This window comes from Lontra canadensis, unplaced genomic scaffold, assembly GCF_010015895.1.
Source record: "Lontra canadensis isolate GAN:19392208 unplaced genomic scaffold, GSC_riverotter_1.0 scaffold2, whole genome shotgun sequence".
Classification (NCBI taxonomy): domain Eukaryota; kingdom Metazoa; phylum Chordata; class Mammalia; order Carnivora; family Mustelidae; genus Lontra; species Lontra canadensis.
In genome coordinates this window covers 25,115,462-25,140,914 of record NW_022630996.1, presented here as the reverse complement: position 1 = coordinate 25,140,914, position 25,453 = coordinate 25,115,462, and the positions used below count along the sequence as shown (strand labels likewise).

At 35.5% G+C, this 25,453-nt stretch overlaps 1 protein-coding gene across 2 annotated transcripts in view; it reads left to right on the top strand.

Moving 5' to 3' along the window:
• CFTR (CF transmembrane conductance regulator) overlaps positions 1 to 25,453 on the top strand; it is a 162,929-nt gene that overhangs the window by 86,557 nt on the left and 50,919 nt on the right. For both annotated transcript variants that reach the window (XM_032870720.1, XM_032870712.1), the window contains exons 12-20: positions 926 to 1,020; positions 3,376 to 3,462; positions 5,162 to 5,891; positions 7,836 to 7,964; positions 15,661 to 15,698; positions 16,163 to 16,413; positions 17,919 to 17,998; positions 23,824 to 23,974; positions 24,865 to 25,092. In XM_032870720.1, coding sequence (XP_032726611.1) covers positions 926 to 1,020; positions 3,376 to 3,462; positions 5,162 to 5,891; positions 7,836 to 7,964; positions 15,661 to 15,698; positions 16,163 to 16,413; positions 17,919 to 17,998; positions 23,824 to 23,974; positions 24,865 to 25,092 — 1,789 coding nt within the window. The remainder of the gene's footprint in view (positions 1 to 925; positions 1,021 to 3,375; positions 3,463 to 5,161; positions 5,892 to 7,835; positions 7,965 to 15,660; positions 15,699 to 16,162; positions 16,414 to 17,918; positions 17,999 to 23,823; positions 23,975 to 24,864; positions 25,093 to 25,453) is intronic.

The window sequence follows — 25,453 nt, the reverse complement described above, 5'->3', positions numbered from 1 at the left end:
TAACTCCTTCTTCGTGTCTTAGGAGAACCTCATCTCTTCCAGAAAGCCTTCTTGGGTTTTCTATTATAGGATACTTCTGTTACAGGATATAGTTAATTTGCCAATTAGTTGTGTACTGTCTTGTAACTTATCTTAAAAGAATTAATTAAGTCATTGAGATGTTATTTAGCATTCTCCAGGACAATGGCTTGTCTTCCAATTTAGACTTAACAATGAGTGGGAATCAAGGACTATTTTTTTATAAATTCTAAACTACTTTTACAATGCCTGGCATGGATATTGCACGGAGGAGTTCACTAACTGGGAGTAAGGATATTATGACCCATGCGGACAGTGGTGACAAGAGATGCAGAGTTGATGACAGAAGAATTTGGATTGAGGTGCTAAGGATGGTGGGGAAGAAGACTGGTAGGTGGGCAAGAGATGTATGGAAAGGAATTGCCAGTATCCTTGGCCACCCCTCAGTATGCTTAGGTACCATAGGGGATATGAATAGTATTTTTAGTTTTTCTTTTTAGGAGATTTATTCATGTTTGGAGATTTCCTTTTAAAAGAGTGAGTTTAATTTGGAAGGTAATGGCATTTTAGCATGTTAGCAGTATTTGAATTTGTGTAATAGACTTGTGGATTATATACACACATTTACGTACCCATACATGTACATTTAGTTTGCCTTTTGGTTTTTCCAAATCTTATTTCACGGTCATGAAGGACATTCTAAAAACTGAAGAAAAATTTATTTCTAAAATTTCAGCCACATTCTTCCCAAGTGAAGTGGATTTGAAATAATTGAGACGTGGTATTTTAAGTTTCGGCTATGGTTAGAGCAACAGTCTGATATATGACTGCATTTGAAGGAAAATGTACCTTTCAAGTTCAGAAACACACTAACAATTCCTCTCTAACTTTCTGTTTTTGATAATAGGACATCTCCAAGTTTGCAGAGAAGGACAATATCGTCCTTGGAGAAGGTGGAATCACATTGAGTGGAGGGCAGCGAGCAAGAATTTCCTTAGCAAGGTGACTATCCCATTATTGGTTCAGCGAGCATTTGTTGTAAATATCATGCATGTAAAAATTATAGACATTTATCTATTTTTTATATTCTGTTTCTGAAACTGAAAAATGCCTCGGGTTTTATGATTAGCAGGTTAAGAATCACCTTTAGGAACTATAGATAATGGTTTAGTATTCATATTTGATAAAGGTGATGGCTTTTTCATATTGCATGCTATTTGGCATCTCTACATTTATTTGCCTTATGGCATGATTTAGTACAAGTAGAAAACTCTGAGATTCTGCATAGCACAAGGGAAAAAGTGTGCTTTTGTTAAGTCTGTCACAGGACTTCTCATTTACCCCCACCCCACAAGGCACTCACCTGCTTTAAGCTTCTGTTTCTACTTCTTAGTTTATATAAACATACATTTTTTTGGCAAATGATGTCACTTGGCTTCAAGTCTGTAATCTTTAAGGGAAAATAAATAGGGTAAGCACATCTAACATTGTGGGGGACAGTGAAGTCCCTTGGTAGAGACAGTCTTAGTCTCTGCATTTTGAGCTGTCAAAGAGAAGCACATAAAGTTAATTTGTGTCAAGGAGAAGGCTTTGTGGTTAAACTGTAACTTTCAGTTTAAAACATTATTGGTAATATAAGAAGTCAAATATTCCTCCAGTTTTATTTGAATAGAATTCTTCTCACTGTGTTGCAAGGTTGTTAACAAGAAATCACATTGACTTATTGATATGTTGGCTCCTTTCTCCTACTTTCTCCTGCTTTCAGAGGCTGGAACAGTAAACCCACTGAGCACCTGCAATTGCCTGGTATTATTCTAGGTGGACTGTGTGTGTGTTTGTATGTATGTGTAATTTTACTTAACCCTCATATTTCCCTGCAAAGAAAGAATTGTTTTCCCCACTTTGTGGAAGAGATCATCAGATAATTGAGGCTATTAGAGCTTCACTTGCCAAAAACTGTATCAGGAAATCGTAGAGCCACAGTTTGAACCAGATCCTCTTGACTCTCGACATTAAACCATGACTTGATTTTGGGTTACTTGTGAAGTCATAAATCACTAGATATGGATCATTCACAGACAATATAATAGCTTCTAAATAGTTAGAAACTGATTAATCTGGGAGCCAAAGGAAAACTTACCTTACGCATTCCATTTCAAATTTAAGATATGTTATATGGCTTCTTGGCATTTAACACAGAATTGAGTTTGTATCAATAAAAGTTTAAAATTTGGTTTTATTGTAATATACACACAATTCGAGGTACTACTGAAAGTAATTATTTATTCTTATTCTGATTGGAATGTGTCATATATTGTCCAGTTTTAGATGGTGAATGTATTATTTCCATTTCTTGAGAAGCTGTGGTCATAAGTATGAAGGGGAGAGAGAAAAACTGAGTAGCAGAGAGGAAAGACCTTGAGGGTACATTTTGATAGGGGTCTTTTATCTAGCTCTTGCATGTTATCTTCAAAAATAATTTACACTGCAAAATTCTTTAAGATTTCACTGCCTTTTTGCCATTTCTGATTGTTTAAAATTACTTCTTTTAGTTACAAGCTGACTGAATACAATTTTTATAGAAAGTACCAAGAATTATATGTAAACACTGAATCCTATGTGTGGGATAGGGGTAATGTCACTAACAACCCACACCTGAAAAATTTAAATGTTATGAAGATTTAGTCTCATTTCCGTTAATACGGGACTATACCTTCATTTTATTACTGTTCTAAGATCAGTTTGATGAAGATTATACTTACTTGTAATTTTTTTTAACTTGAAAAGTAAAACTGATATGGGTGTACATTTTTGTTGTGAATTATTTATCCTTCACTTGTTTGGAATTCTTACAAATATGGTGGAGAGATTGAAATTCTATGGAACAAAATATGATAGTAATTTATAGTTGCAAGAATTTTTTGATAGGGGTCAAATTTACCTCTATTTCAGTGCTGCTATTTCGTTGTGGTCTCTGACATTTTACAGTATCAAAATAGTGTATCTTCTTCTTTGCTTTCCCACCACCATGCAAGATCTTTGAGGGCAGGGACTATGTAATTTTTACCATCGTATTCCCAGCACATAGCATGGTGCTTAGCTCTAAACAGATACTATTATTAAAAATATTCTTTTTTTAAGGTAATGTTTTAAATTGTGTGGTATGATGAGATTCAGTTTAACTTCTCCTGGTTGATGCCACTTAATTTAGCAAAGCCACTTCAGTCATTCTTGGGATATTGTAAAAAACCACAAAAATCATTTGTGAATTATCTTTTTGATTCTGATTTAGAACTGTCTGTACTAAATGACAGGAAATATTTTAGTAATCTAATTTCATATCAATTTTCTTTTTAGAGCAGTATATAAAGATGCTGATTTATACCTATTAGACTCTCCTTTTGGATACCTGGATGTTTTAACAGAAAAAGAAATATTTGAAAGGTATGTTCTTTGAATAACTTATAATGCTCATGCTAAAAGATAAGAAAGAGCAACTATACCATCAGAGACTGCATTTTACTCTTGAGAATCATGGCCACCATTGTGACTTATTGTGGCAGAAACACTCATAGTACTTACTTAAATCCGATCTTCCCTTTATAGTCAAAATTCAAGATCACTAACCTTTTCTGACCACCTCATGGTAAACCAATTTCTTCTATTGCTATTGTTACAAAAATCATTATCTATGTAGTTTTTGCATTATTATTACCTTATGGCATCTGTTATTTTAATTGGTTATTGTACTTAACATTTTTACTTTTCTGTGTTAGTGTTTTAGTCTATCTTCTCCTTAAATAGGATATTTCTTAAGAAACTAAACAAGCTGAATGTTTTAATGCTCAGACTCTTCATCTACCTTGATACCTCCTACAGAATTTCTTCCTTAGTCACACGAAACTAGGGACTTAAATTTCATGGGCGCTCCCACGGGATTCAACATATGTAAAATTCCTAAGAGGAGCAGTTTGTTGTATGACTTGATTTCAGCTTCAAAATGATTTCATGAACTCTAAAGTAGTTTGTTAGGAGAATTATTACAATACTCTTCTGAAATAAGTATTTTAAGCAATAAGGATATAGAGGTGTGTGTATGTATAAAATGGTTTGATTACCCCTAGAACACCTTTCCTGGAATTTAAATTTAATACCTAAGATTTTACAATCTTATGAGTGTGATAAGTAACTTCTTACTAATATAAACTTTGTTAGCTATATTAGTATGTTAAAGTATAATCTTGTATAACTTCTTTCTTTCTTTTAAGATTTTATTTATTTTGTTTATTATTTTATTTTAGAGAAGCTGGGATGAGCATGGGGGAGAGGGGCAGGAAGAAGAGGAGTAGCAGATTCCCCACTGAGCAGGGAGCCCAAAACAAGGCTAGATCCCGGGACCCTGGGATCGTCACCTGATCTGAAGACAGATCAAGTCTGACTGAGTGACCGAGGTGCCTCTAGAATGATGCCTCTTTCTATACAATATATGATGTCTTAATGTCAAAACAAAAAGCAACTGGTCTCCTTAGATGGTTCTAGTCAGGATTTACTTTTAAACTAAAAGGAAATTTTGTTAGAGGAGGGTCAAATTTATTATTCAATTCTCAGGTTTATTATTATATTTTAATAAATCAGATTAGTCTTGATATTATCTCTTGAGAACTAAATTTGTAGCCAACTTAAAATGTAAAAGGAAATTAATAGAAAATGTAAAGAATGTGAAAGCTCTGACATCTTAAAGGACACAGAAATATAGACCCCCAGGGATCTTTAAAGGTTATCTGACAGTTCTCTCATTTTTAGATGAGCAAACCAAGACCCAGAGGATAACCAGTTTGCTCAAATCCAACATTTATCTAATATCAGGTTTTAATTTCACTCTATATCTGTTAAACACTCAACTTTAGGGTATAGTATACTGTAATAGTTCAGTAATAATATAGTTCATGCTGTACTAATTCAAGAGGTACCAAATTAATTGCTATTATTTACTTTTAGAATTATTTTAAGTATAATAATGACTTTGTATGATAGCCGTTTTACACAAGAATACATTAATAAAATGTTAGAATATAATACAAAGACTTATAATAAAGTATTTATATAATTGATATCTTGTTTATATCTTTTTATATTCTTAAAGCTGTGTCTGTAAATTGATGGCTAACAAAACTAGGATTTTGGTCACTTCTAAAATGGAACATTTAAAGAAAGCTGACAAAATATTAATTTTACATGAAGGTAGCTGCTATTTTTATGGGACATTTTCTGAATTACAAAATCTACGGCCCGACTTCAGCTCAAAGCTCATGGGATATGATTCTTTTGACCAGTTTAGTGCAGAAAGAAGAAATTCAATCATAACTGAGACTTTACGGCGTTTTTCATTAGAAGGAGATGCGGCTGTCTCCTGGAATGAAACAAAAAAGCAATCTTTTAAACAGACTGGAGAGTTTGGTGAAAAAAGGAAGAACTCTATTCTTAATCCAATGAATTCTATCAGAAAATTTTCAGTTGTACAGAAGACTCCATTACAAATGAATGGCATTGAAGAAGATTCCGATGAGCCCTTAGAGAGAAGGCTGTCCTTGGTTCCTGATGGTGCTGAGCAAGGAGAGGCCATCCTGCCTCGAAGCAACATGATCAACACTGGCTCCATGTTGCAGAGACAACGAAGGCAGTCTGTTCTGAATCTGATGACGTGCTCCCCAGGGAACCAAGGTCAAAGCTTTCACGGAAGGACAGCCTCATCCACACGTAAAATGTCGCTGGCCCCTCAGGCAAACTTAACTGAAATGGATATATATTCAAGACGGTTATCTCAAGATAGTGGCTTGGAAATCAGTGAGGAAATTAATGAAGAAGATTTAAAGGTATGTGTAAACGATCAGTGGTTTTGTGTTTGTCACTGAGTGCAACTGAGTGGACTACAGTATATAATATGATATAAAACTTACTCAAATTATGGGCTGAAGAAGAGGATTATTGTAAGAGTCAGAAAGTCTGGAGTCCACGAATTATATAAGCAACTTCAAAATGTACAAGAATAAACGATTTCCTTTGGCAACGGATATATCTCTTCCCGTAAAATGTATTGAAAGGGCTAGTGTTGGGTCCTTGAGTAGGGGCAGTGATAATAATTATTATAAATTTAGTAAATTATAAATTATTATAAATCTGCTTTGTTATCACCTTAAAACCTCTGTGGAAAGAAGTGGAGTATAAATAAATATATAAACAAATAGCAGCTTCAGTTATTTAGAGGACAAGGGGTATTCGGTAAGGAGGTGACCTGTGTAAGGTGTGTAAGCATCTAGTGTCTCGGTTATACATTTGTGTGGGCTTCCTTTTATCTTTTAAATTTGCTTTACAAGGTGGCTTTCTGGACAGGTGTTTCTTAAAGAAGTTATGTGAAATGCAATGTATGAGAGTGCCAACCTTCAGATAGAAAGTCTTCATATTAAGTTTTGAAGAATAAAATGCTTTTTTTCTTCAAATAGGAGGCAACATAAAAGGGGAGGGTTTTTGTTTATTGTGGTTTTTGTTCTTTTGTTTTTTGTTTTTGCTAGAAAAGTTCCTCAAGTGCCTTGCATGAATTGGGCAGCATTGTAATGAATTGACCAGTTTTAATAGCATAGATCATTTAAGAGTAGTATGACCTTTGGCAAGGCACAAGTCATTTGACATCTTTGGACTCAAATTTCCTGCTCTGTAAAATGAGAGAACAGAACAGATGATTTCTAAAATGCATGATTTCAGTATTTCTACAATTTTACGAAGGGTTCCTAAGGGATGGTTTATCTGTATGGTTTTAATTTCAATCCAAATGAAATCTCTCAAACCAGAACTATGAATTTCATTGTAAAGAATGATCTCTTTAACTGATAACAGTTAGTATTTACTGATTGCTTCTGTGCCAGGCAGTGTAGATTTAGTCCTCACCACTATCCCAGGAGATATGTATCCTTATCCTCATTTACAGACAAAAAAAACTAATGTTTGGAGAAGTCCAGCTGCCTCAATTCAGACAGCTCCTACGAAGTCAGTGGTGGAGTTCAGATTCAAATCCAGGCTTGTTCACTTCTAGAAATTTTTACTTCGAATCGGTGTGCTGTATTCCAATTTCACAGAAACTCTCTGAGTTTCTGAGGCTGCTTTTATGGATTTTGTTGACTTCGTAAGAAAACAAAAGTATCTTTTCCCTTGGGAATATCTGGGCTTGCTCTTTTTCAGATTTTGGAAACGTATCTATCAAAGGACAGATAAAAACTTCAGGGAAATATGCTGAAGATTAGAATTATATAACTTAAGTCATATCTGGAAAGAGAGATAATCCCAGCTCCCGAGGAACATACAGACATCAGCTGGGCTTTGCTTCTCTAGGCAAACCTCTGTAGCCAGCAAAATTCCAAACTATATTTGTCCACAGAGCCCTGAAGAAATGGGTTAAATCAAGGAGAGTTCTAGGCAACTTCAGCTTGATGGTACTATTTATTTGATAAAAGGTGTGACGTCACTGTTAAACATTAAAATGGTAAAAGTTGTCTAAAATCAATACAGTTGTATCATCAGTGACTTCCAGAATTTTGAAAATTCCAGCATTTCTCATTTTTCAAAAAGTTGTGTTCTTCTAGTGGACATTATAGTAGCTATAGAGTGACATCACACAGGTCATTCATAATGGTTCATATTTAATGAAACTCATTAGCTTCAAATACCAGTGTTCCTTTATTTCCACATATTCATTCCAAATAAAACCACAATGGTGGTGTGAAACTCTGTTTTCTCCCTGTGATAACTATGATTCTCTTTGTTAGGAGTGCTTTTTTGACGATGTTGAAAGCATACCACCAGTGACGACATGGAACACATACCTTCGATATGTTACTATCCACAAGAGCTTAGTTTTTGTGCTAATTTGGTGCTTAGTTATTTTTCTGGCTGAGGTAAGAATTTTCTGTTGTAAAATATTACTGTGATTTAAAGTTACATTAAGAAGAGATTGGAAGGATATATACATATATATGCATATATAATGTGTACCTATCTACACTAGATATATGTGTATATTTATAATTTTACATTATATAATGATATGTATAGTTTCATATATAGCATATAAAATATATTTAAATCATCTAGTTGAAGAGCTTTTAGTAGAGAGGTTCAAAACCTCTAAGTAGAATGCCTTTATATGGATTGAAATTAAACAGTGAAAATTATTCTTTACTCAATTTTAAGTTCACTTGACTATACATATTGCATTATTGAATATGCAAGTAATGAATCACCATCTTTAAATGACTATCTTCACAAATTGAAATAAATATGTATTAATGGCTTAGTAACCATTTTAAGTAATCCTTTCAGAGAGCCACATCATCTCCTTGCTTATAGAATTTGTCTCTCTTTGGTGGCACCATCTTGGTCTCTTTGTTACACCCTTGCTGTCTGTTGCATCACCAGATTAAAATAACAAGGGAGGGAAGTGCCAAGAGCATAGTAGGGGCTGCACGTGCAGTACACAACCATGTAAGACATTCTTGAAGCTGGATGGTGGCTGAGGCTTCTCTCTAGATGAGGAGAAGCCATCAAAATGCCAGAAGGAGCCTGGCAGAGAATGTCTGTGGGTGAAGTGGCTTGGAGGCTGGATGGAGAGCATTTGCCCTCCAGTTGTCTGATGGGGCCAAGGGAAACGCGGCACCAGCCAAGGACTTGCTATGAGGGAAGCTGGGATCAGTTTTGCTAAATCTTTTTGTTTATTGAGATAAGATAGAAATCCAGATTTTTTTTTTCTGTGAAGTCTTTCCATTTTTTAAATGTAGATAGTTGATTAAATAAAAACAAGCAAATGAGCACTAAGTGAGTTCAACAAACACACATGTGGGTTGGATTCAGCCTGTGAATGACTAGTTGCCCTAGATATTTTTCCCAGGGGTCACCGCTGGATACGCCCTAATATACAAGCTAAATCTATGAAGTCCCATACTGCCTTCAGGGAAGAAATGACCGACGTGAAGAACTGCCTCTCCTGAGACAGTGTAAATGTATATGTAACCGAAAACCAATCTTATAGCTACAGGAGTTTTCCTATTGTTGGGATGTTTCTAACCTCAGTAATGAGGTCCACATAGAATATCAACACTTCTCCCTGATCAACTAAATATCAAAAGGTATATATATAGCAAAAAGTTGTAGATACTTTTTTTACTGATAAACCATCTGTTTCCATTTATTCCTTGAGTTCTGGTGATATATCTTCTTTTGTAAATTAAGACACCAGATGGAGGTTTGCTGTGAGTTGTTGTGTAGTACAGTCCCGACTCTGGTATTGCATGCACTTGGCCGTGACCTCAGTCTGTCTTGTTAACACTATGAAATGGAGCAAGGTAGTTAATCACTCTGAGCCTCAATATCCTCATCTACAAAATGGAGATTGTAATAGTACCGACTTCCTAGGTCATGTTTGTGAGTTAAGACACATCATGGCTGTAAAGCATTTAATGTAGGGCTTGGCACATGGTGAGCAATGCTGGTTGCTGCTCTCATTGACATCCTTAATGTCATACGTTATTATAAAGCTCAAGATAGTCTGAGGTGGGCAAGTCCATAACTGAGATATAAGGAAAGTTTCAATAATCCCTTTTATACTTTAATAAAAATATGGGGTTGGGTAATTTGACACTCTTGCGTGAATCAAAAATTGCTTTGAAATGTATTTTAAATTTACCTCATTAATCTCTGCTAGTCAAGCCAAATGACCAGCACTAATGTGAATGAAACCTAGTCTTGTGTCACATTTAATCTCAAACCAGCCCTTTGTAACTGTTAATGATTTAAATCTCTGCACTGGAAGGTCACATTTCTTGATTGTCCCCAATTTATAGAGTTACGTAAGAAAAAAATGGTCCCCTCTGCATATGGTGATGATTTATGTTATGTTACAGGATCTTTGTCCTATCCAGCTCCGTAGAGTTTAACTTAATGCTCCTTTCAAAATGGTGTATAATTAATTAACTAATTAGTGATTGAGCATTGTGCTGCTGTACTTGCATACAATATTACTAGCTCATTTAATCATGAAGACAGTGACCCTTTGTCTTTAAGTTAGAAACTAAATTACAAGAGAGAATGTAAATGATTAGTGGAGCCCTCCCGGTTATTGCCAGAAAAAAATGTCTTTTTAATGGACAAAAGACATTGATAATGCCATTTTCTAGGCAATAAATGATATACTATGGTGAGGTTTTTTGGCCAATATCCTGGGGGCATTGCCAATAAAGTGGCTGTCAAAATTTTGGTTAACAAACCTTGGTGTGATAGTAGACAAACAACAATTGTTTTAATGATGTGCACGCTATATAGCTAAACACTGATGTTTACAATTATGTCACCTTCTTTGAGTCAAAATTTACATGGTTCTTCTTTTAGATTAAACTTCTCTCTTAATACCAGTGTGCCCCTTTCTCATTACCATTGATATAATCTCTTCAGTATGCATCATGGTGCAGGTACTAACCCCAGAAGATAGCTTAGTTCTTTTAAACCTTGTTTAGAGCCTCATACTCATCATGATCAGAAAACCTGAAGAAAGGTTAAGATACATTTCTTCCTTGATGACCGTAATTTATCCATTTTTAGTTTTCATAGATGCCATACTTCAATTTAGATTTTATGATTTTATAGAGTTGGTTCCAAATGTTTCCCTTTCTTATTTCTTCAAAGCATGAAACTGAAAAAATTAGTTTGATTTATGCAGTTTGTTATCACATATCATTAATGTGTTATTTTGATAAGGGAGTCAGTCTACCTTTATATTTTTATATGATTTTTTTCTACTGCAAAGCAATATTTTCTGTAAGTTCTTTGATATTAGCACCAGGGGCATAGGCTATAAAATTTCTTTCTTTTTTAAAGTTTTTATTTATTTACTTGAGAGACAGAGGCAGAGAGGGGGATGAGTGGGGGGAGGGCAGTGGGAGAGAGAGAGGGGGAGAAACAGACTGCCCGATGAGCAAGGAGCCCGACATGGGGCTGAATCCCTGGACCTTGGGATCATGACCTGGGTGGTAGGCAACCACTTAACTAACTGAGCCACCCAGGTACCCCAGGCTGTAAGATTTCTATCATGTTGGGCTTTCTAGTGCTTCTGCTTGACAGTCCTCACTGACTAGGTAGAGAAATACAAAGAAGAGTAGGAAACAGTTTCCTGCTTCTTCTTATAATAACCAGAGGGTATTGTTGACTGGAGTATCTTAAGATCCTAAGCTTAGTATTTTCATTCTGTAATTTTTTTTTCTTTTAAGATTTTATTTATTTATTTGACAGAGATCACAAGTAGGCAGAGAGGCAGGCAGAGAGAGAGAGAGAGGAGGAAGTAGGCTCTCCGCTGAGCAGAGAGCCCAATGCGGGGCTCGACCCCAGGACACAGGGATCATGACCTGAGCTGAAGGCAGAGGCTTTAACCCATTGAGCCACCCAGGTGCCCCTTCATTCTGTAATTTTTAAGAAATGTGCCAGAGTACTGCTGTATCCTATTCTTTTATGATTTATCTTCTCTTTGTTAAGAAGGAAGCCTTGAGTAGCCTTATATTACTAGTAAAATAGACATGTAATATACTCCCATAGGAATTCTTCTGTAACTGATTAATAATAATCCTTTTAATGCAGCTTTACTAGCATGGATCTATGTTTTGGGGCATGATTTGAAAAGGTGTCACTTTGCCACTACTGCCTTCCATTCATGCAGCCATTTACTCCTTCAACGCATATTTCTTCCAATTATACAATTCTTTGTTTATATTGTGTGCTGTGTGGATAGTGAACAAAATAGAACTCATGGGTGGAATGCACTAATGTACTGATGTGCATTATGTTAGCTGAACACTTATAATGCTGTGCTCCTTTGGTAACAACTCAGAATAACAGTTGTATTTTAATAGGTATTCATTTATGTACAGATCTCATTGTGTGATTTAGGAGTAGATCTGAATCCTGTGTATCTAAAAACTTGTAGAATAAATTGGTTTGGATTCTCTAACTTTACCCTACATTACATGACATGTAATCTGCTTTTTCCAAATGTGTGTTGTTGGTTTTTTTTTTAAGATTTATTTATTTATTTCAGAGAGAGAGAGAAAGAGCATTGTTGGGGGCAGAGGGAGAGGGAGAGAGGGAATCTCAAGCAGACTCCCCACTGAGCACAGAGCCTGAGGCAGACTCAGCCCCACAACCCTGAGATCATGACCAGTTAGATGCTCAACGAGCTGAGCCACCCAGGGACCCCAGTACTGGCTACTTCTTTTTCATGTTGGGGTCATTTGCACAGTTCATGAATCATCATCTTGATAATCCATGGAGCAGTCCTCAGAGATGCCATCATCAGATTTTGAGTGCAGAGATGCCATCATCAGATTATTACATGGATGTGTAATAAATACTGTCTGCAGCCCTATAATTATTATAATCTATACATGCATTGTCCAGTACAGTAGCCACCAGCAGTATATAAATTTTAAATGAAATTAAGTAAAATAAAATGAAATTTAAAATTCAGTTTCTCGGTCACATATACTAGCCACATTTCCAGTGATCAAGTTTCCCATGTGATAAGTGGCAACAAAATTGAACAATGCAGATATAGTAGAAATCATTGTAGAAATTTCTTTTGGGCATTGCTGATTTAGACTATACTGTTTCCTAGGTAATACGGATTAAAGTTTATATCCCTCAAAAAAAAAATAATAAAGGCATTTTGCTTTTCCTTTTTATCAACCCAGGACTCTCACTCTATCAAAAGCTGCATGAACTTTGAAACATTTTGAAATGAAATGATAGAACTTGCTTAATCAATTGTTTCTATTATGCCCCAAATATTTGTACTTATATCATTATATCAAGTCCTTGGAAGTGTTTTTGTTTCAGTAAACAAAAGTAGTTTGCGGTGGAAGTTCTGTGTCTCTATCTACTAGTGGTCTCTATTCACAACAGCCAGGAAATAACTTTATATTATGTTGACTAGACCAGTTCTTTGGAAAACTGCTTTCTTTATTGTTCATCACTAAATATTATAAAGTATTTGTTTCTGGGATTTATTCTTATCCCAAGAATGTTGGCAATGCCAGAAATATTGACACTGCTTTAATTGGAGTGTCAATATTTCTTTAATTGGAACAAAGAGGGGCTATAATAACCAAAGAGTGACTCAGAAGTATACCCTTACCTAGGTTCTTGAGTGGTTTTATTAATCTTAGGAAATAGGAAAGCATTTGTACTGGAACACAGACTTTTGAAATAGCCAGATTATTGCCTTTTTTCTTGTCAATTTGAATTTTCTTAAATTTCAAGGAAACAGGAATTATTTTTTTCTCTTCTTTACTAATGCAATGCATGGAGGCTATGTGTACAATGAAGAAAGTAAGAATGGTAACATTAGATGTTTCATTATTATACTGATAATGTGAATTAAACTACAACTTATACACCTCTTTTTTTTTAAACAATTTTATTTATTTATTTGAGAGGGAGATAGAGGTAGTGACAGAGATAATGAGAGAGAGAGCACAAGTTGGGAGGAGAGAGGGAGGGAGCCTGATGTGGGGGCTGGATCCCAGGACCCTGGGGTCATGACCTGAGCCAAAGGCAGATGCTTAACTGACTGCACCACCCAGGCATCCTGTACACCTCTTTAAAATACAGAACCTTATAGCATAATTTCTTAGTTAATCCCAAATGTTCTCTATACATTTTTATATAGTACTGTTAGATACTTTGAGTATGAAAGAACACTTGAGACTTCTTATACCAAGTATATTTGTTTCTTCTCTATTAATTTTTATGTAGTATTAATTTTCAGATAATTTTACTCACAGTTTCTTGGTTTTTTGCTATTAGGTCTTTGGTAAAGTTAATTTGGGGAGAATTGTATAATCATAGTCATTTCTAGTATCACAATTGTGATGGCATTAGCAGAAGATTGTCCAGAGGGTTTAGTAGAATAGAATAGCAAATTGAAATAGAACTGAGTGCAGATCTCTTAAATATTGAAGGAACTAAAAACATCACAGTTGTTAAAATAATTTTATTTTTTCAGTTATGGTATAGAATATTTATTCCTTAGACAAAAGCTTCCACCTTGGGAAAGTCTGAGTAGTACTAGTTAGTGTATATTTTCACCTAAAGTGGATGTTTTGTCTTTATACAAACTGAATTTATAATAAACTGAATTTTCATACTGTTGAGACTTTTTTTTGGATGAATGATCTTTTTCTAATTTTAATTTGTTTGTTTTTAAGTTTTTATCTTAATCATCCAGTGTTTATCACAAGTATACTCCTTAATCCCCATCACCTATTTCATCCATCCCCCCATCTGCCTCCCCTCTGGTAACCGTTGGTTTGTTCTCTGTAGTTAAGAGTCTGTTTCTTGGTTTGTTTCTCTCCTTTTTTCCCCTTTGCTCATTTGTTTTGTTTCTTAAATTCCACAAATGAGTGAAATCCTATGGTATTTGTCTTTCTCTGACTAACTTCACTTAGCATTATACTCTCTGGTTCCTTCCATGTCATTGCAAATGGCAAGATTTCATTCTTTTTTATGACTAAATAATATTCCCTCTGTGTGTGTGTGTGTGTGTGTGTGTGTGTGTGTGTGTACACCACATCTTCTTTATCCATTCATCAGTCAGTGGACACTTGAGCAGCTTCCATATCTTGGCCATTATATATAACACTGCTATAATCATATGGGTGCATGTATTCCTTTGAATCAGGGTTTTTGTATTCTTTGGGTAAATATCCAGTAGGGCAATCAATGGATGTAGGGTAGTTCTATTTTTAACTTTTTAAGGAACCTCTATACTGTTTCCCACAGTGGCTGTTTGTATTCCCAGTTTGCATTCCCACCAATAGTGCACGAGGCTTCCTTTTTCTCCACATCCTCGCCAACACCTATTATTTCTTGTGTTACTGATTTTAGCCATTCTGATGGGTGTGAGGTAATATCTCATTGTGGTTTTGACTTACATTTCCCTGATGATAAGTGATGATGAACATCTTTTTGAGTGTCTGTTGGCCAGCTGGATGTCTATTCATATCTTCTGGCGATTTTTAAATGGGATTTTTTGTTCTGAGGATGTTGAGTTTTATAATTCTTGAAATATTTTAGATGCACTCTTGAGACTTTTAATTAATTTTCATAAATATTTATATATTTTCCAATAATTGGTTTCATTAGAATTAGTCCCTCATCCATTGCAATAAATGAAATTATTTATGACAACTAACTAAATAAATGATCTTCCAGTAGGTTATTAGTCTCTTTAGAAGGAACAAAGTTTATTATTTAAATAATTTTACTATAATCTTAGCTCCTCTGCGAGATTCCATGAATAGTTCCTGTTGAATGATGGAGAGAAAAGGCAAAGTATTTAATACAGTAAAATTTGAATTCTATTAACTTAACATGTTATCACCACAAATAATAATTTCTAGAACAATTATTGCAGCTGCTAGACCCAGGAAAGCAAAGCAAAGGAAAATGAGATTGTGTGTATTTTATTCTTGGTGGTGGTGGCATTAGAGGTGGATACAGGAGGAATAGATAGAGACATTGAAAGAAAATCAAGTGTGTATTGTTTTATTCCAGGTGGCTATTTCTCTGGTTGTGTTGTGGCTACTTAAAAAGTGAGTATTCCATTTCTTATTGCAGATTGTATTTTGGTCTATTGATTCTATGGGTCTTATTAAATATTGTAATATCCGTGGTACTTCCTTTCCCCATAGTACTATAAAAATGGAAAATTAAGTTCTCTTGTGTAAATTGTGAGCATACGCAGTTTGGGCAGCTATTTGCCAGTTTCCAAAGGACTTAGCTATGTTTAGCTTCCATAAAATGCAATACAGATCTTGAAAGGGACATTTTACATTTAGTATTTCCTCAGACTGATTAGTAACGGTCAATTTTATGTTTCAGTGGTGAAAAAATGTACTCTACTTCATTGTAGTAGTAAGTCCTTGAGATCAAAGGCATAACGCATGCTAATGAAATATGTGTGTTTCTTCAGACTCAAGTTCAGTTTTATCTACATGTATTGGAAATGCAGTGGGTGAGTTTGGATGCCAAGTAATGATTTGTTTTTGCGTTGCAGTACAGCTTCTCAAGACAAAGGGAATAGTACTCAGAGCATGAATAGCAGTTACACAGTGATCTTCACCAGTACCAGCACATATTATGTGTTTTATATTTATGTGGGAGTAGCAGACACTTTGCTTGCACTGGGATTCTTCAGAGGTTTACCACTGGTGCATACTCTAATCACAGTGTCGAAAATTTTACACCACAAAATGTTACATGCTGTTCTTCAGGCACCTATGTCAACCCTCAACGCATTGAAAGCAGGTATTTGACTAGGTATACAAAATGATACTGCTGATCCACAATCAAAAGGTCCTATGATTTCTTTGTTTTTTTAGCAGCAACATTGACTTTTGATGGAAGCATCTTCCTTCTGACTGGCACACACATTTCTTAGATGATGTAGGCTATCAGACATTGCTGCTCCTCGTGTTTCTGTCTTAGCTAAACATGTTGCTGATGGGAGTGTAGCAACAGAAACAGGCCTTCTGGGTTAGTTGTCCTTCTCGATTCAGATATTTGGTCTAGCCCCATTTTCAGGTTATTGTCAATGTATAGTATTATTTAAAAGAAAAGATTTGAAGTGACCAAGGAAAATATAAAATTCTTTTATTAATGAAGTCTTTTGATGAGGTAGAATAATCTAGTTTCATGTAACTGTTGAAAGATGATCAAATAAATTTGCTCTAAGGTTTTCTTTTTTTTTTCTTTCTTTCTTTCTTTCTTTTGGTGGAAGTGGAAGAATAAATCCTGAACATATTTTTAAAGTATTTTTTGACACCACTATAGAGGTTGGTAAAAGGGCAAAAACTTGCCCTGTAAGATAAATAAGGTTTGAGGAGCTAATCTATAATATGTTGACTATAATTGAAAACACTATGTAATATAACTGAAATTTACTAAGAGAGTAAAACTTAAATGTTCTCACCAAAAAAAAAAAAAAAAAAAAGGTAAATATGAGAGATTATGGGGAACATACTTTTGGTGGCATTAAATATTAAACTACGAATTTTGGACTTTATCATGCAGATAATGAGGGGGTTGGATGATAAGATTCAATAAGATAAGATTCAATATCACTTTCTTTGTACTGTATGATGTTTTATCTAATTGTGTCTTTAACTGCACCTAGACAATGAATTCCTTAAGGGCAAGGAGCATGGCTTATTCACCTGTTATCTCAGTGCCTAGCATTATGCCTGGCACATAGTACACACTACATATATATTTTTTGTTCATTGAAGGGAAACATTATCAGATTTATAAACATGAGTCTGGAATTCAGAAGACAGGCTAAAGCTTAGATTGCCAGTAAGGAGGGTGGAAAGAGAGAACATGACAAAGAAGGTCCACATAACAGGCAGGCAGAAATTAAGAGTAACCATGGGTTCTGGTTAGGTATGTCAGTAAGGTGTAGAAGCCAGAGGAGAGGGAGAGCCACACATTATGGAATAGAGATATACGGGAATCGTGATAGCATATCTGGTAAATTATCATTAAATTCAGGCTTGCAAGTGTGAGATGGTAGTAGTAGGATGAATCTTACCTTAGTCTGCATTTTATGAAGTTTTAAAAGTAGGAGACCATAAGTGGAGCACAGTTGCTTTGTACAACACTAAACTTTTCTGATTTCTTATTTATCTTATTACATGCTGATCCTTACTTGAGTTCTGAATGCTTCTGCTGTGATCCAGGTTGATCAAATATTTATTTTTCTTTTCAAGATTACTGGTTTTTTTTTGTGGAATTTATCTTCCTTTATATTATAGGTGGGATTCTTAATAGATTCTCCAAAGACATAGCAATTTTGGATGATCTTCTGCCCCTTACCATATTTGACTTCGTCCAGGTTTGTAAAAATAAGAATTATTAAGTATCTTTACATTTGTCATACTTTTAAAAACAATTAAAAAAAGAGGTAAATTAGTTTTGCTTATTTTTCTTTTGAGAGTTGAAATCCTATCTACTGTGTTAATTCTGTCAATATCAAGTCTTCAAAACGGGCATAAATTTAGTAAATTCAGTGATAAGTCAGAACTGTTTACTGGATCCAAACCTAAGGCAATTCCACATTTAGATATAATAGCCGTGTGCTTGGGAATGCTTTGAAAGATATAATAGACCATCTTTCCCCAAATCACTGTCTACAAAGTATGACATTCTTGAATCGGCATTACTGTATTATGGAAGTCATCTGTCTCCAAGGGGCCCATGTTAAAAATAAAGAGCTATTCCTTGATGGGCTACAGTTTCAACCAATCTTATCCAATAATAATGGATAATGGCCCAGATTGGCTAGCCAGCATCCTCACAGTAAGGACCATAATACAGGGACAGAAGAACGGATACATTTCCAAGCAGATGAGAGGCGAAAGGGCCCTAGTGAGGACCGTCCCTGGGTGACAGATCTGAAGAGGCCGCCAGGGCTGCCTGGCTCTGAGCGTGTATCCCTGGGGTGTGATGATTGACTGAAAGTGAGAATGAGAAGAAAAGGAAAACATGGAGATGAAGGTGACTTAGGGGATGCATATTAGGACTCTATGAGTGGCAGGACTTAAGGAATGTTGAGAGTTAATGACCTTGGCTATTGGACCAGGTTTGAAAACAGCTTCCTGTGTGGCTTAGGTCAAGCAAATGCACAGTCTCCATGATCTCCTTGGAGAGACAGCTGGAACATTACAGCCCATCTTATAATGAGTCATTCTCTCTTCCTCCTTCCCCATAATAATAGTTTATAGAGAAGACCTGTAAAACAAAATAAGGGCTACCACATTTGTGTGTATACACAACTGACATTGGCAGGTGCAGAAAAACCAGATTGTCAGTTTGCCTCATCTGCAATGATTGGCACAATTAAACATATTAACTGTTCCACGTGAGCATTTTGGATTTCCTTCAGTTTCTCTGTTTAAAGATATAACTCAGTAATTGCTGCTGGAATTCTTTTACTGATGCTTTGGGGCCATACATTTGAAAGAGCATGTCCCATGTCTTTCTTTAAATGCAGTTGATGTGTTCCTCATTCTAGGAGTGTAATGGACTGGTCCCAAATATAGTATTATTAAATTAGGTACAAACTGGAGCATGGACATCTTGACATGATTCACAAATTGGCCCTCGATAATTTTTTTTTTATTCTAGTAGTTTATTATTTTCTGAATCAGTGTGAAGCTTGCTTCAGAAATACTGTGGGACAAAAAGTTTTTTTAGTCTTTATTTTATAAATTAACACTTTTTAGAAACATGGCAATGGGTCTGAGATCCTTTCTGTTTAAGGCAATGTGAACAGTTTTTCTTCAACTTCTAATGTTTTTTCGATTCATTTGTTGTGGTTTCACAAGTAATTTGGAAGGGCTCTTTTATTTATTTAATTTCCCTATTTTATTTATAAGAGGGCTTCACATGAAACATAATATATAATAACCAAATGGCAGGAAAATCTGGTTAGTTTTGATTTTATTTAAAAATCAGTCATTTGGGGGGCGCCTGGGTGGCTCAGTGGGTTAAGCCACTGCCTTCGGCTCAGGTCATGATCTCAGGGTCCTGGGATGGAGTCCCGCATCGGGCTCTCTGCTCAGCAGGGAGCCTGCTTCCCTCTCTCTCTCTCTGCCTGCTTCTCTGCCTACTCGTGATCTCTCTCTGTCAAATAAATAAATAAAATCTTTAAAAAAAAATCAGTCATTCGGGGTACCTGGGTGGCTCAATCGGTTAAGTGTCTGCCTTCAGCTCAGGTCATGATCCTGGGGTCCTTGGATCAAGTCCCTGCATCAGGCTCCTTGCTTAGTGGGGAGCCAGCTTCTCCCCCTTCCTCTGCTACTCTCCCTGCTTGTGCTTGCTCACTCTCTGTCAAATAAGTAAATAAAATCTTAAAAAAAAAATCAGTCATTCATCACAGTTTTATTATAAAAAACTTGTCTAGATTGTGAGCTTCTCTGGTTATATTAATTATGTTCATATTAAAGAAATTTATTCAATTCAGAACATTCCAGGAACAGATTTTTGCTCAGAATAAGGCATACCTTTTAAAAATTAGTTTCTGTTTACTCTTTTTTTCCAACATTTAATAATGTTCTAGTAAATTTGCTTTCTGGATTGGAACATTGTATAGTGGAAATGGAAGGTCTGGATTCTATTTCTAACCCATAAAATAAGGTAGATAAATCTGATGATGGTCACTTTCAGTACTGAACTTCTTCGCCTCACATTAGCATACTGGAAATGGCCCATATTGACGCATGTGCTCAGGCCATCCTTAGGCGCTGAGGTCAGAAGCTAATAATTTTAGCAGTGTGTGCAAAACTAAAAGCACTGGTTTAATATAGTTGATATTCTTGTTACACAAAGAAACCTTAAATCCTGTCCTAGTTTCGAATTCAGAGTGGGTAAGAAACAATTCATTTTAGATCAGGTATATTTGTGAGACAGAGAAAAACCATGTCTTAACATCCTACTTATCTCCCTGTTTGGGTGAATGATTTTCTTTTTTATTAAATAGAAGCTGGTGTATTTTAAAATACCAAAATCTTCTCTTTTCAGCCTTAAAACATTTAGGTCTTTAGATTTCTTCTCTCTTATCCTAATATATGATTCCACAGAGCCCTACTTACATTGATTTCTTCTGTGTCTTTCACATCTTCCCCCATCATTCATTCTATTAATCCCATTAATACCTTATTTAAAAATTCATTTATGGATTAAATTTCAAACCTGGTATTCATCTCCTTGTTTTAAATAGGCATTTATTTATATATCTATCTCCATTCATTAACTTACTGCAGATTTCAGAGTAATCCTTCACTCTTACCCACTCTAGTTTCCCGGGCAGTGGTAGGTGCCCTTCAGTAACAGGAATGATTTTGAGCTGGGTTAAGGGGGTGAAAATGTGCTGCCTAATTCCTGGGACCATGAATGGATGGTGCCTTGCAGGCTTTACTATCTGTTGAAAAAAATTTTTTTTCCTGAAGAAGTTTAGGATTTGGGTAAGGATGATTAGGAATTAGAATTCTGTGTTCGTATTTTCATCTTGTCTTGAATTCCTTCTATTTATTTTGTTGTCGTCTCATGAATACACCTGGTCTAAAATGATTGGGTTCTTATCCACTGTGAATTAAAAACTAGAACAGAATTTAACGTGTCTTTTGTAATGATAATATCAAATATATTATACCAGTGCCTTTAGTTAAGCCCCAGTGCTAAATTATTAGCTTCTGATCTCAGTTCCTAAGGATGGCCTCTTATGGAGCGAATAGAATTGTTTTTCTCAGTGTTTAGACTTCTTTTTCTCTTATGTCTTAGTTTGAGCTATGTTCAGGATCATTCTAATTGCTGGAAACTTATATTGTGACTGTTTCATAATTTCCACCTGTACCCACCTTTCTCGTTTTTCTCTATGACATCTTGGGTAGTCTGTCTACCCAGTTCTACCTATTCTATTGTAACATAGTTGCATTTTCAGTCCTAAGAATCTCTAGCCTATCAGCAATCATGAAAACAGAACCATCACTTTCTATAACTAATATTATAATCCAACAGCACCAAATTGGAATTATATGGTAAAAATAGCACAAGCCAAACAAACACAGTGCTGTTTACAACTGTCAACAGCAAATGAAGGATCCCGATCCTAATGGAGTCGTTGAATGTTTCTATTACGCCAGTGCAAGAGCTTTTGTCTTTTAGACATACTGGTACTTAATGTGATGGTCCATTTTAATTAAATCATATTCCCTAGTTAATTGTGCTTGGAGCTTAATTTTTCTCCCCACCCTGCAAAGATCCTATTTCTGGAAAATAAATGTCTTTGGTTAAAAAACTGTGGTTTGTCATTGAGAAGTCTTGTTAGTAAGACAAGTAAGTAAGTAGGGTCTTTGGGGCCTTTTCATTGTATTGGTGGCATTTGTAGGGCAAGAATGGAGAAGGAAGACTGTCCTTAGATTACTGAGTCATCATGTGTACTTGGGCCAGTCACTGGCACAGTAAAGATTTATCTGAGTATTTGCTGATGAGTATGGGGCTGGTATGGCAGAATTGATTAGAGACATAGAGTCATTTTCCCTAGAAAGGTATCATTGAGAGATCATCATCTGAAGTTTTAGATGAAAATAACAATCCACTCAAAGAAGATGCAGCTGTTAGCTATACCCTTATCCCCACTGATGTCTTCCAAAATGTTCTGCATTTCACTGCATCATGGAGAAATATGCATGTGTCACCCATGGAAATTGGTAGAGAACTGGCTCACTGATTATCACATGGATGTTCTAATAAGTTTATTTTTTAAATTATTTTTATTTTTTTAAAGATTTCATTTCTTTATTAGACAGAGATCATAAGTAGGCAGAGAAGCAGGCAGAGAGAGAGGAGGAAGCAGGCTCCCTGCTGAGCAGAGAGCCAGATGTGGGACTCGATCCCAGGGTCCTGGGATCACGACCTGAGCCTAAGGCAGAGGCTTTAACCCACTGAGCCACCCAGGCGCCCCTAAGTTTATTTTTTTAACCTTTGTTGTGACATTACTTTATTTGTATTTTATTCACATGGGTTATTGTGGAGCAAATGTTAACAGACTTTTTTTTCTTTTTAAAGTGTATGGATTTAAAACAAAAAAAGTGTATGGACTTAGTGTCATGTGGAAATACGAGAATATAAACTTTTCACTTGATTTGGAAGAACACCAATATGGTTAGCTTGTTTCTGAGACTGCCAAGGGCTCCAGTGTTTTGGTGGATAATGTAAAGAGATATCTCTGATGGGTTTGACTAAAGCTCTAAGTTCATTTTGACAACATATAAAAGTAAATCAGCTATATCCCAAAAATCTTTTTTTAAGTCTTTAGGTCATCTCTAATTATTTTGAGGAGTGGGAATAGAAGTGTTGGGAGGGGAGTAAACTGTATTAAATATAATTTTTAAAAACCTTAAACATGAGTCAACTGTGTTTGGAAAAACTAAGTAGCTTGTCTAAATGACAAAGTCTTCACTTAAACCAGATCTTTCTGACTCAAAAAGCTCCCAGGTGAATGCCTGATTTTCAGAAATTGTCTGAACAAATCAATCCTAAAATTTCACATTTATGCCAAAACAATTTCAAAATTAAAAAACATTATTTTAGAAGAAGACCAGGCTAGGAGAAAACATCATACTCATCTATGATTATTTATCATACAGCATTTTAAGGCATATGGGAAATGAGAATCTCCTGATATCCAAGAACACCGTGTTTTCAAAACTTCAGAATGTTATTCTAAGCAACCTGACAAATATTTTGAATTTTGATAGAACTTATGAAAAACACTATGTTCACATGGCTGTCTTCCTACTAGGAAGTTAGCTGCCTCTTGTTAAGAATGGAACAGAGTGGGGCGCCTGGGTGGCTCAGTCTTTAAGAGGCTGCCTTTGGTCAGGTCATGGTCCCAGGGTCTTGGGATCGAGCCCTGGGATTGAGCCCCATGCAGGGCTCCCAGCACCACTGGGAAGCCTGCTTCTTCCTCTCCCACTTCACTTGCTTGTGTTCCCTCTCTTGATGTCACTCTCTCTATCAAATAAATAAATAAAATCTTAAAAAAAAAAATGGAGCAGAGTGTGAAAAGGGTCTTTAGAAAGACATCTCTGACATACTCTTGTATGCTTTGCAACATGAAAACATTTACTCACCCAAGTGCTTTCTCTGATCCTGCAGTTGTTACTAATTGTGATTGGAGCTGTGACAGTAGTTTCGGCTTTGCAACCCTACATCTTCCTAGCAACAGTGCCCGTCATAGTAGCTTTCATTATACTGAGGGCCTACTTCCTCCACACCTCACAGCAACTCAAGCAACTGGAATCTGAAGGTATGAAGCTGCACGTACAATGCTCGCCATGGAAAATGACCACAAAGACTATTTGTGATTCTCGATCATTCACCTACTTTTCTCACTTTTTCCCCTGCTTTTAAACTCTTGCATTATATAACAATAAGAAGGTGTATGCAAAAGGACACAGTAAATTACAAAGCACACATAGATTGTGTTTGTTAATGACCATGGGACTTCATTTTGGTTTTAAAACAAGTGTGTGGTCTTAGAAGGGCTGGCGTGTAAGATATTCATACATAATATGCATAATTATATAAATTAAATTTTAAAATGATAGTGCTACTATTACTAAAGTTTTGTCTAGGTTCCCAAACAACACTGGATAAAATTTTTCAGATACCCTTTCTTTTCCCCTGGGGGTTACCTTTTTGTGTGCCCCCTGAGCACTGTTTGAGCTATTTGGGAAGCACATTTTTCAGTAATAGCATTGCTGCTGGTGCATTTTCAGAGTTAAATACCCAGTGTGTTTCTACTGAGATTATTATCTAATTGAACTCACAGAAACTTAAATAAATTGTCTTAAAAAAAAAACAAAAAACATTTTCTCTCAGCAGTGATTAATTTGGAATAAATAAATTGTTAAAATTTAGGATTAGCTAGTGTAGCCAAGAAATATAAATAAAACATGGTATTGATTTTATAATAAGCTCCCATCCATGGTGGCCAAGTAACAAAGGAGTCTAATTCATTTAAGATTAAAAAAAGACAACTATTCAAAGTATGGCACCAGTATGAAAAACATCTAATCAATGATTTTGGTGAATGATTACTCTTCCTTAAGCTAATCTTTTTCAGGTACCTGGTAGTAAGAATTTGCATTATGTCGCTACATCATTTGCATTGTTTTCTATGGGACTATTTTGCAGGCAGGAGTCCAATTTTCACTCATCTTGTCACAAGCTTGAAAGGACTATGGACACTTCGGGCCTTTGGACGTCAACCTTACTTTGAAACTCTATTTCACAAGGCTCTGAACTTACATACTGCCAACTGGTTCTTGTACCTGTCCACACTGCGCTGGTTCCAAATGAGAATGGAAATTATTTTTGTCATATTCTTCATTGCTGTTACCTTCATTTCCATTTTAACAACAGGTAATATGAATTTGTTAACTATCGAATTGACCATTTAATTTAAAACTTTGTCAACCCCAAAATGCTACATTCTCATTGGTTGAACATTTTAGATACCTTTAAACAGATTTTGCAGGGAGTTTATTAATCTGAAAATTCATTTTTTGTGGGACAAATAATTTCTTTGAATGAGAGCTCTATTATTTTAGCTTTACAGTTTGAAAAACAGACACAGAGAGTGTCAGATAACAAATCTGTGATTGAAAGAAAAAAATCATCTTTTGACTCTCATATTGGTAAAGCATCCTGGTGTCAAAAATTATAGATTTCATTTATTCAAGTGCTCTCTGAATGGGGGAAAGAAACATCCCTGTTTATACAC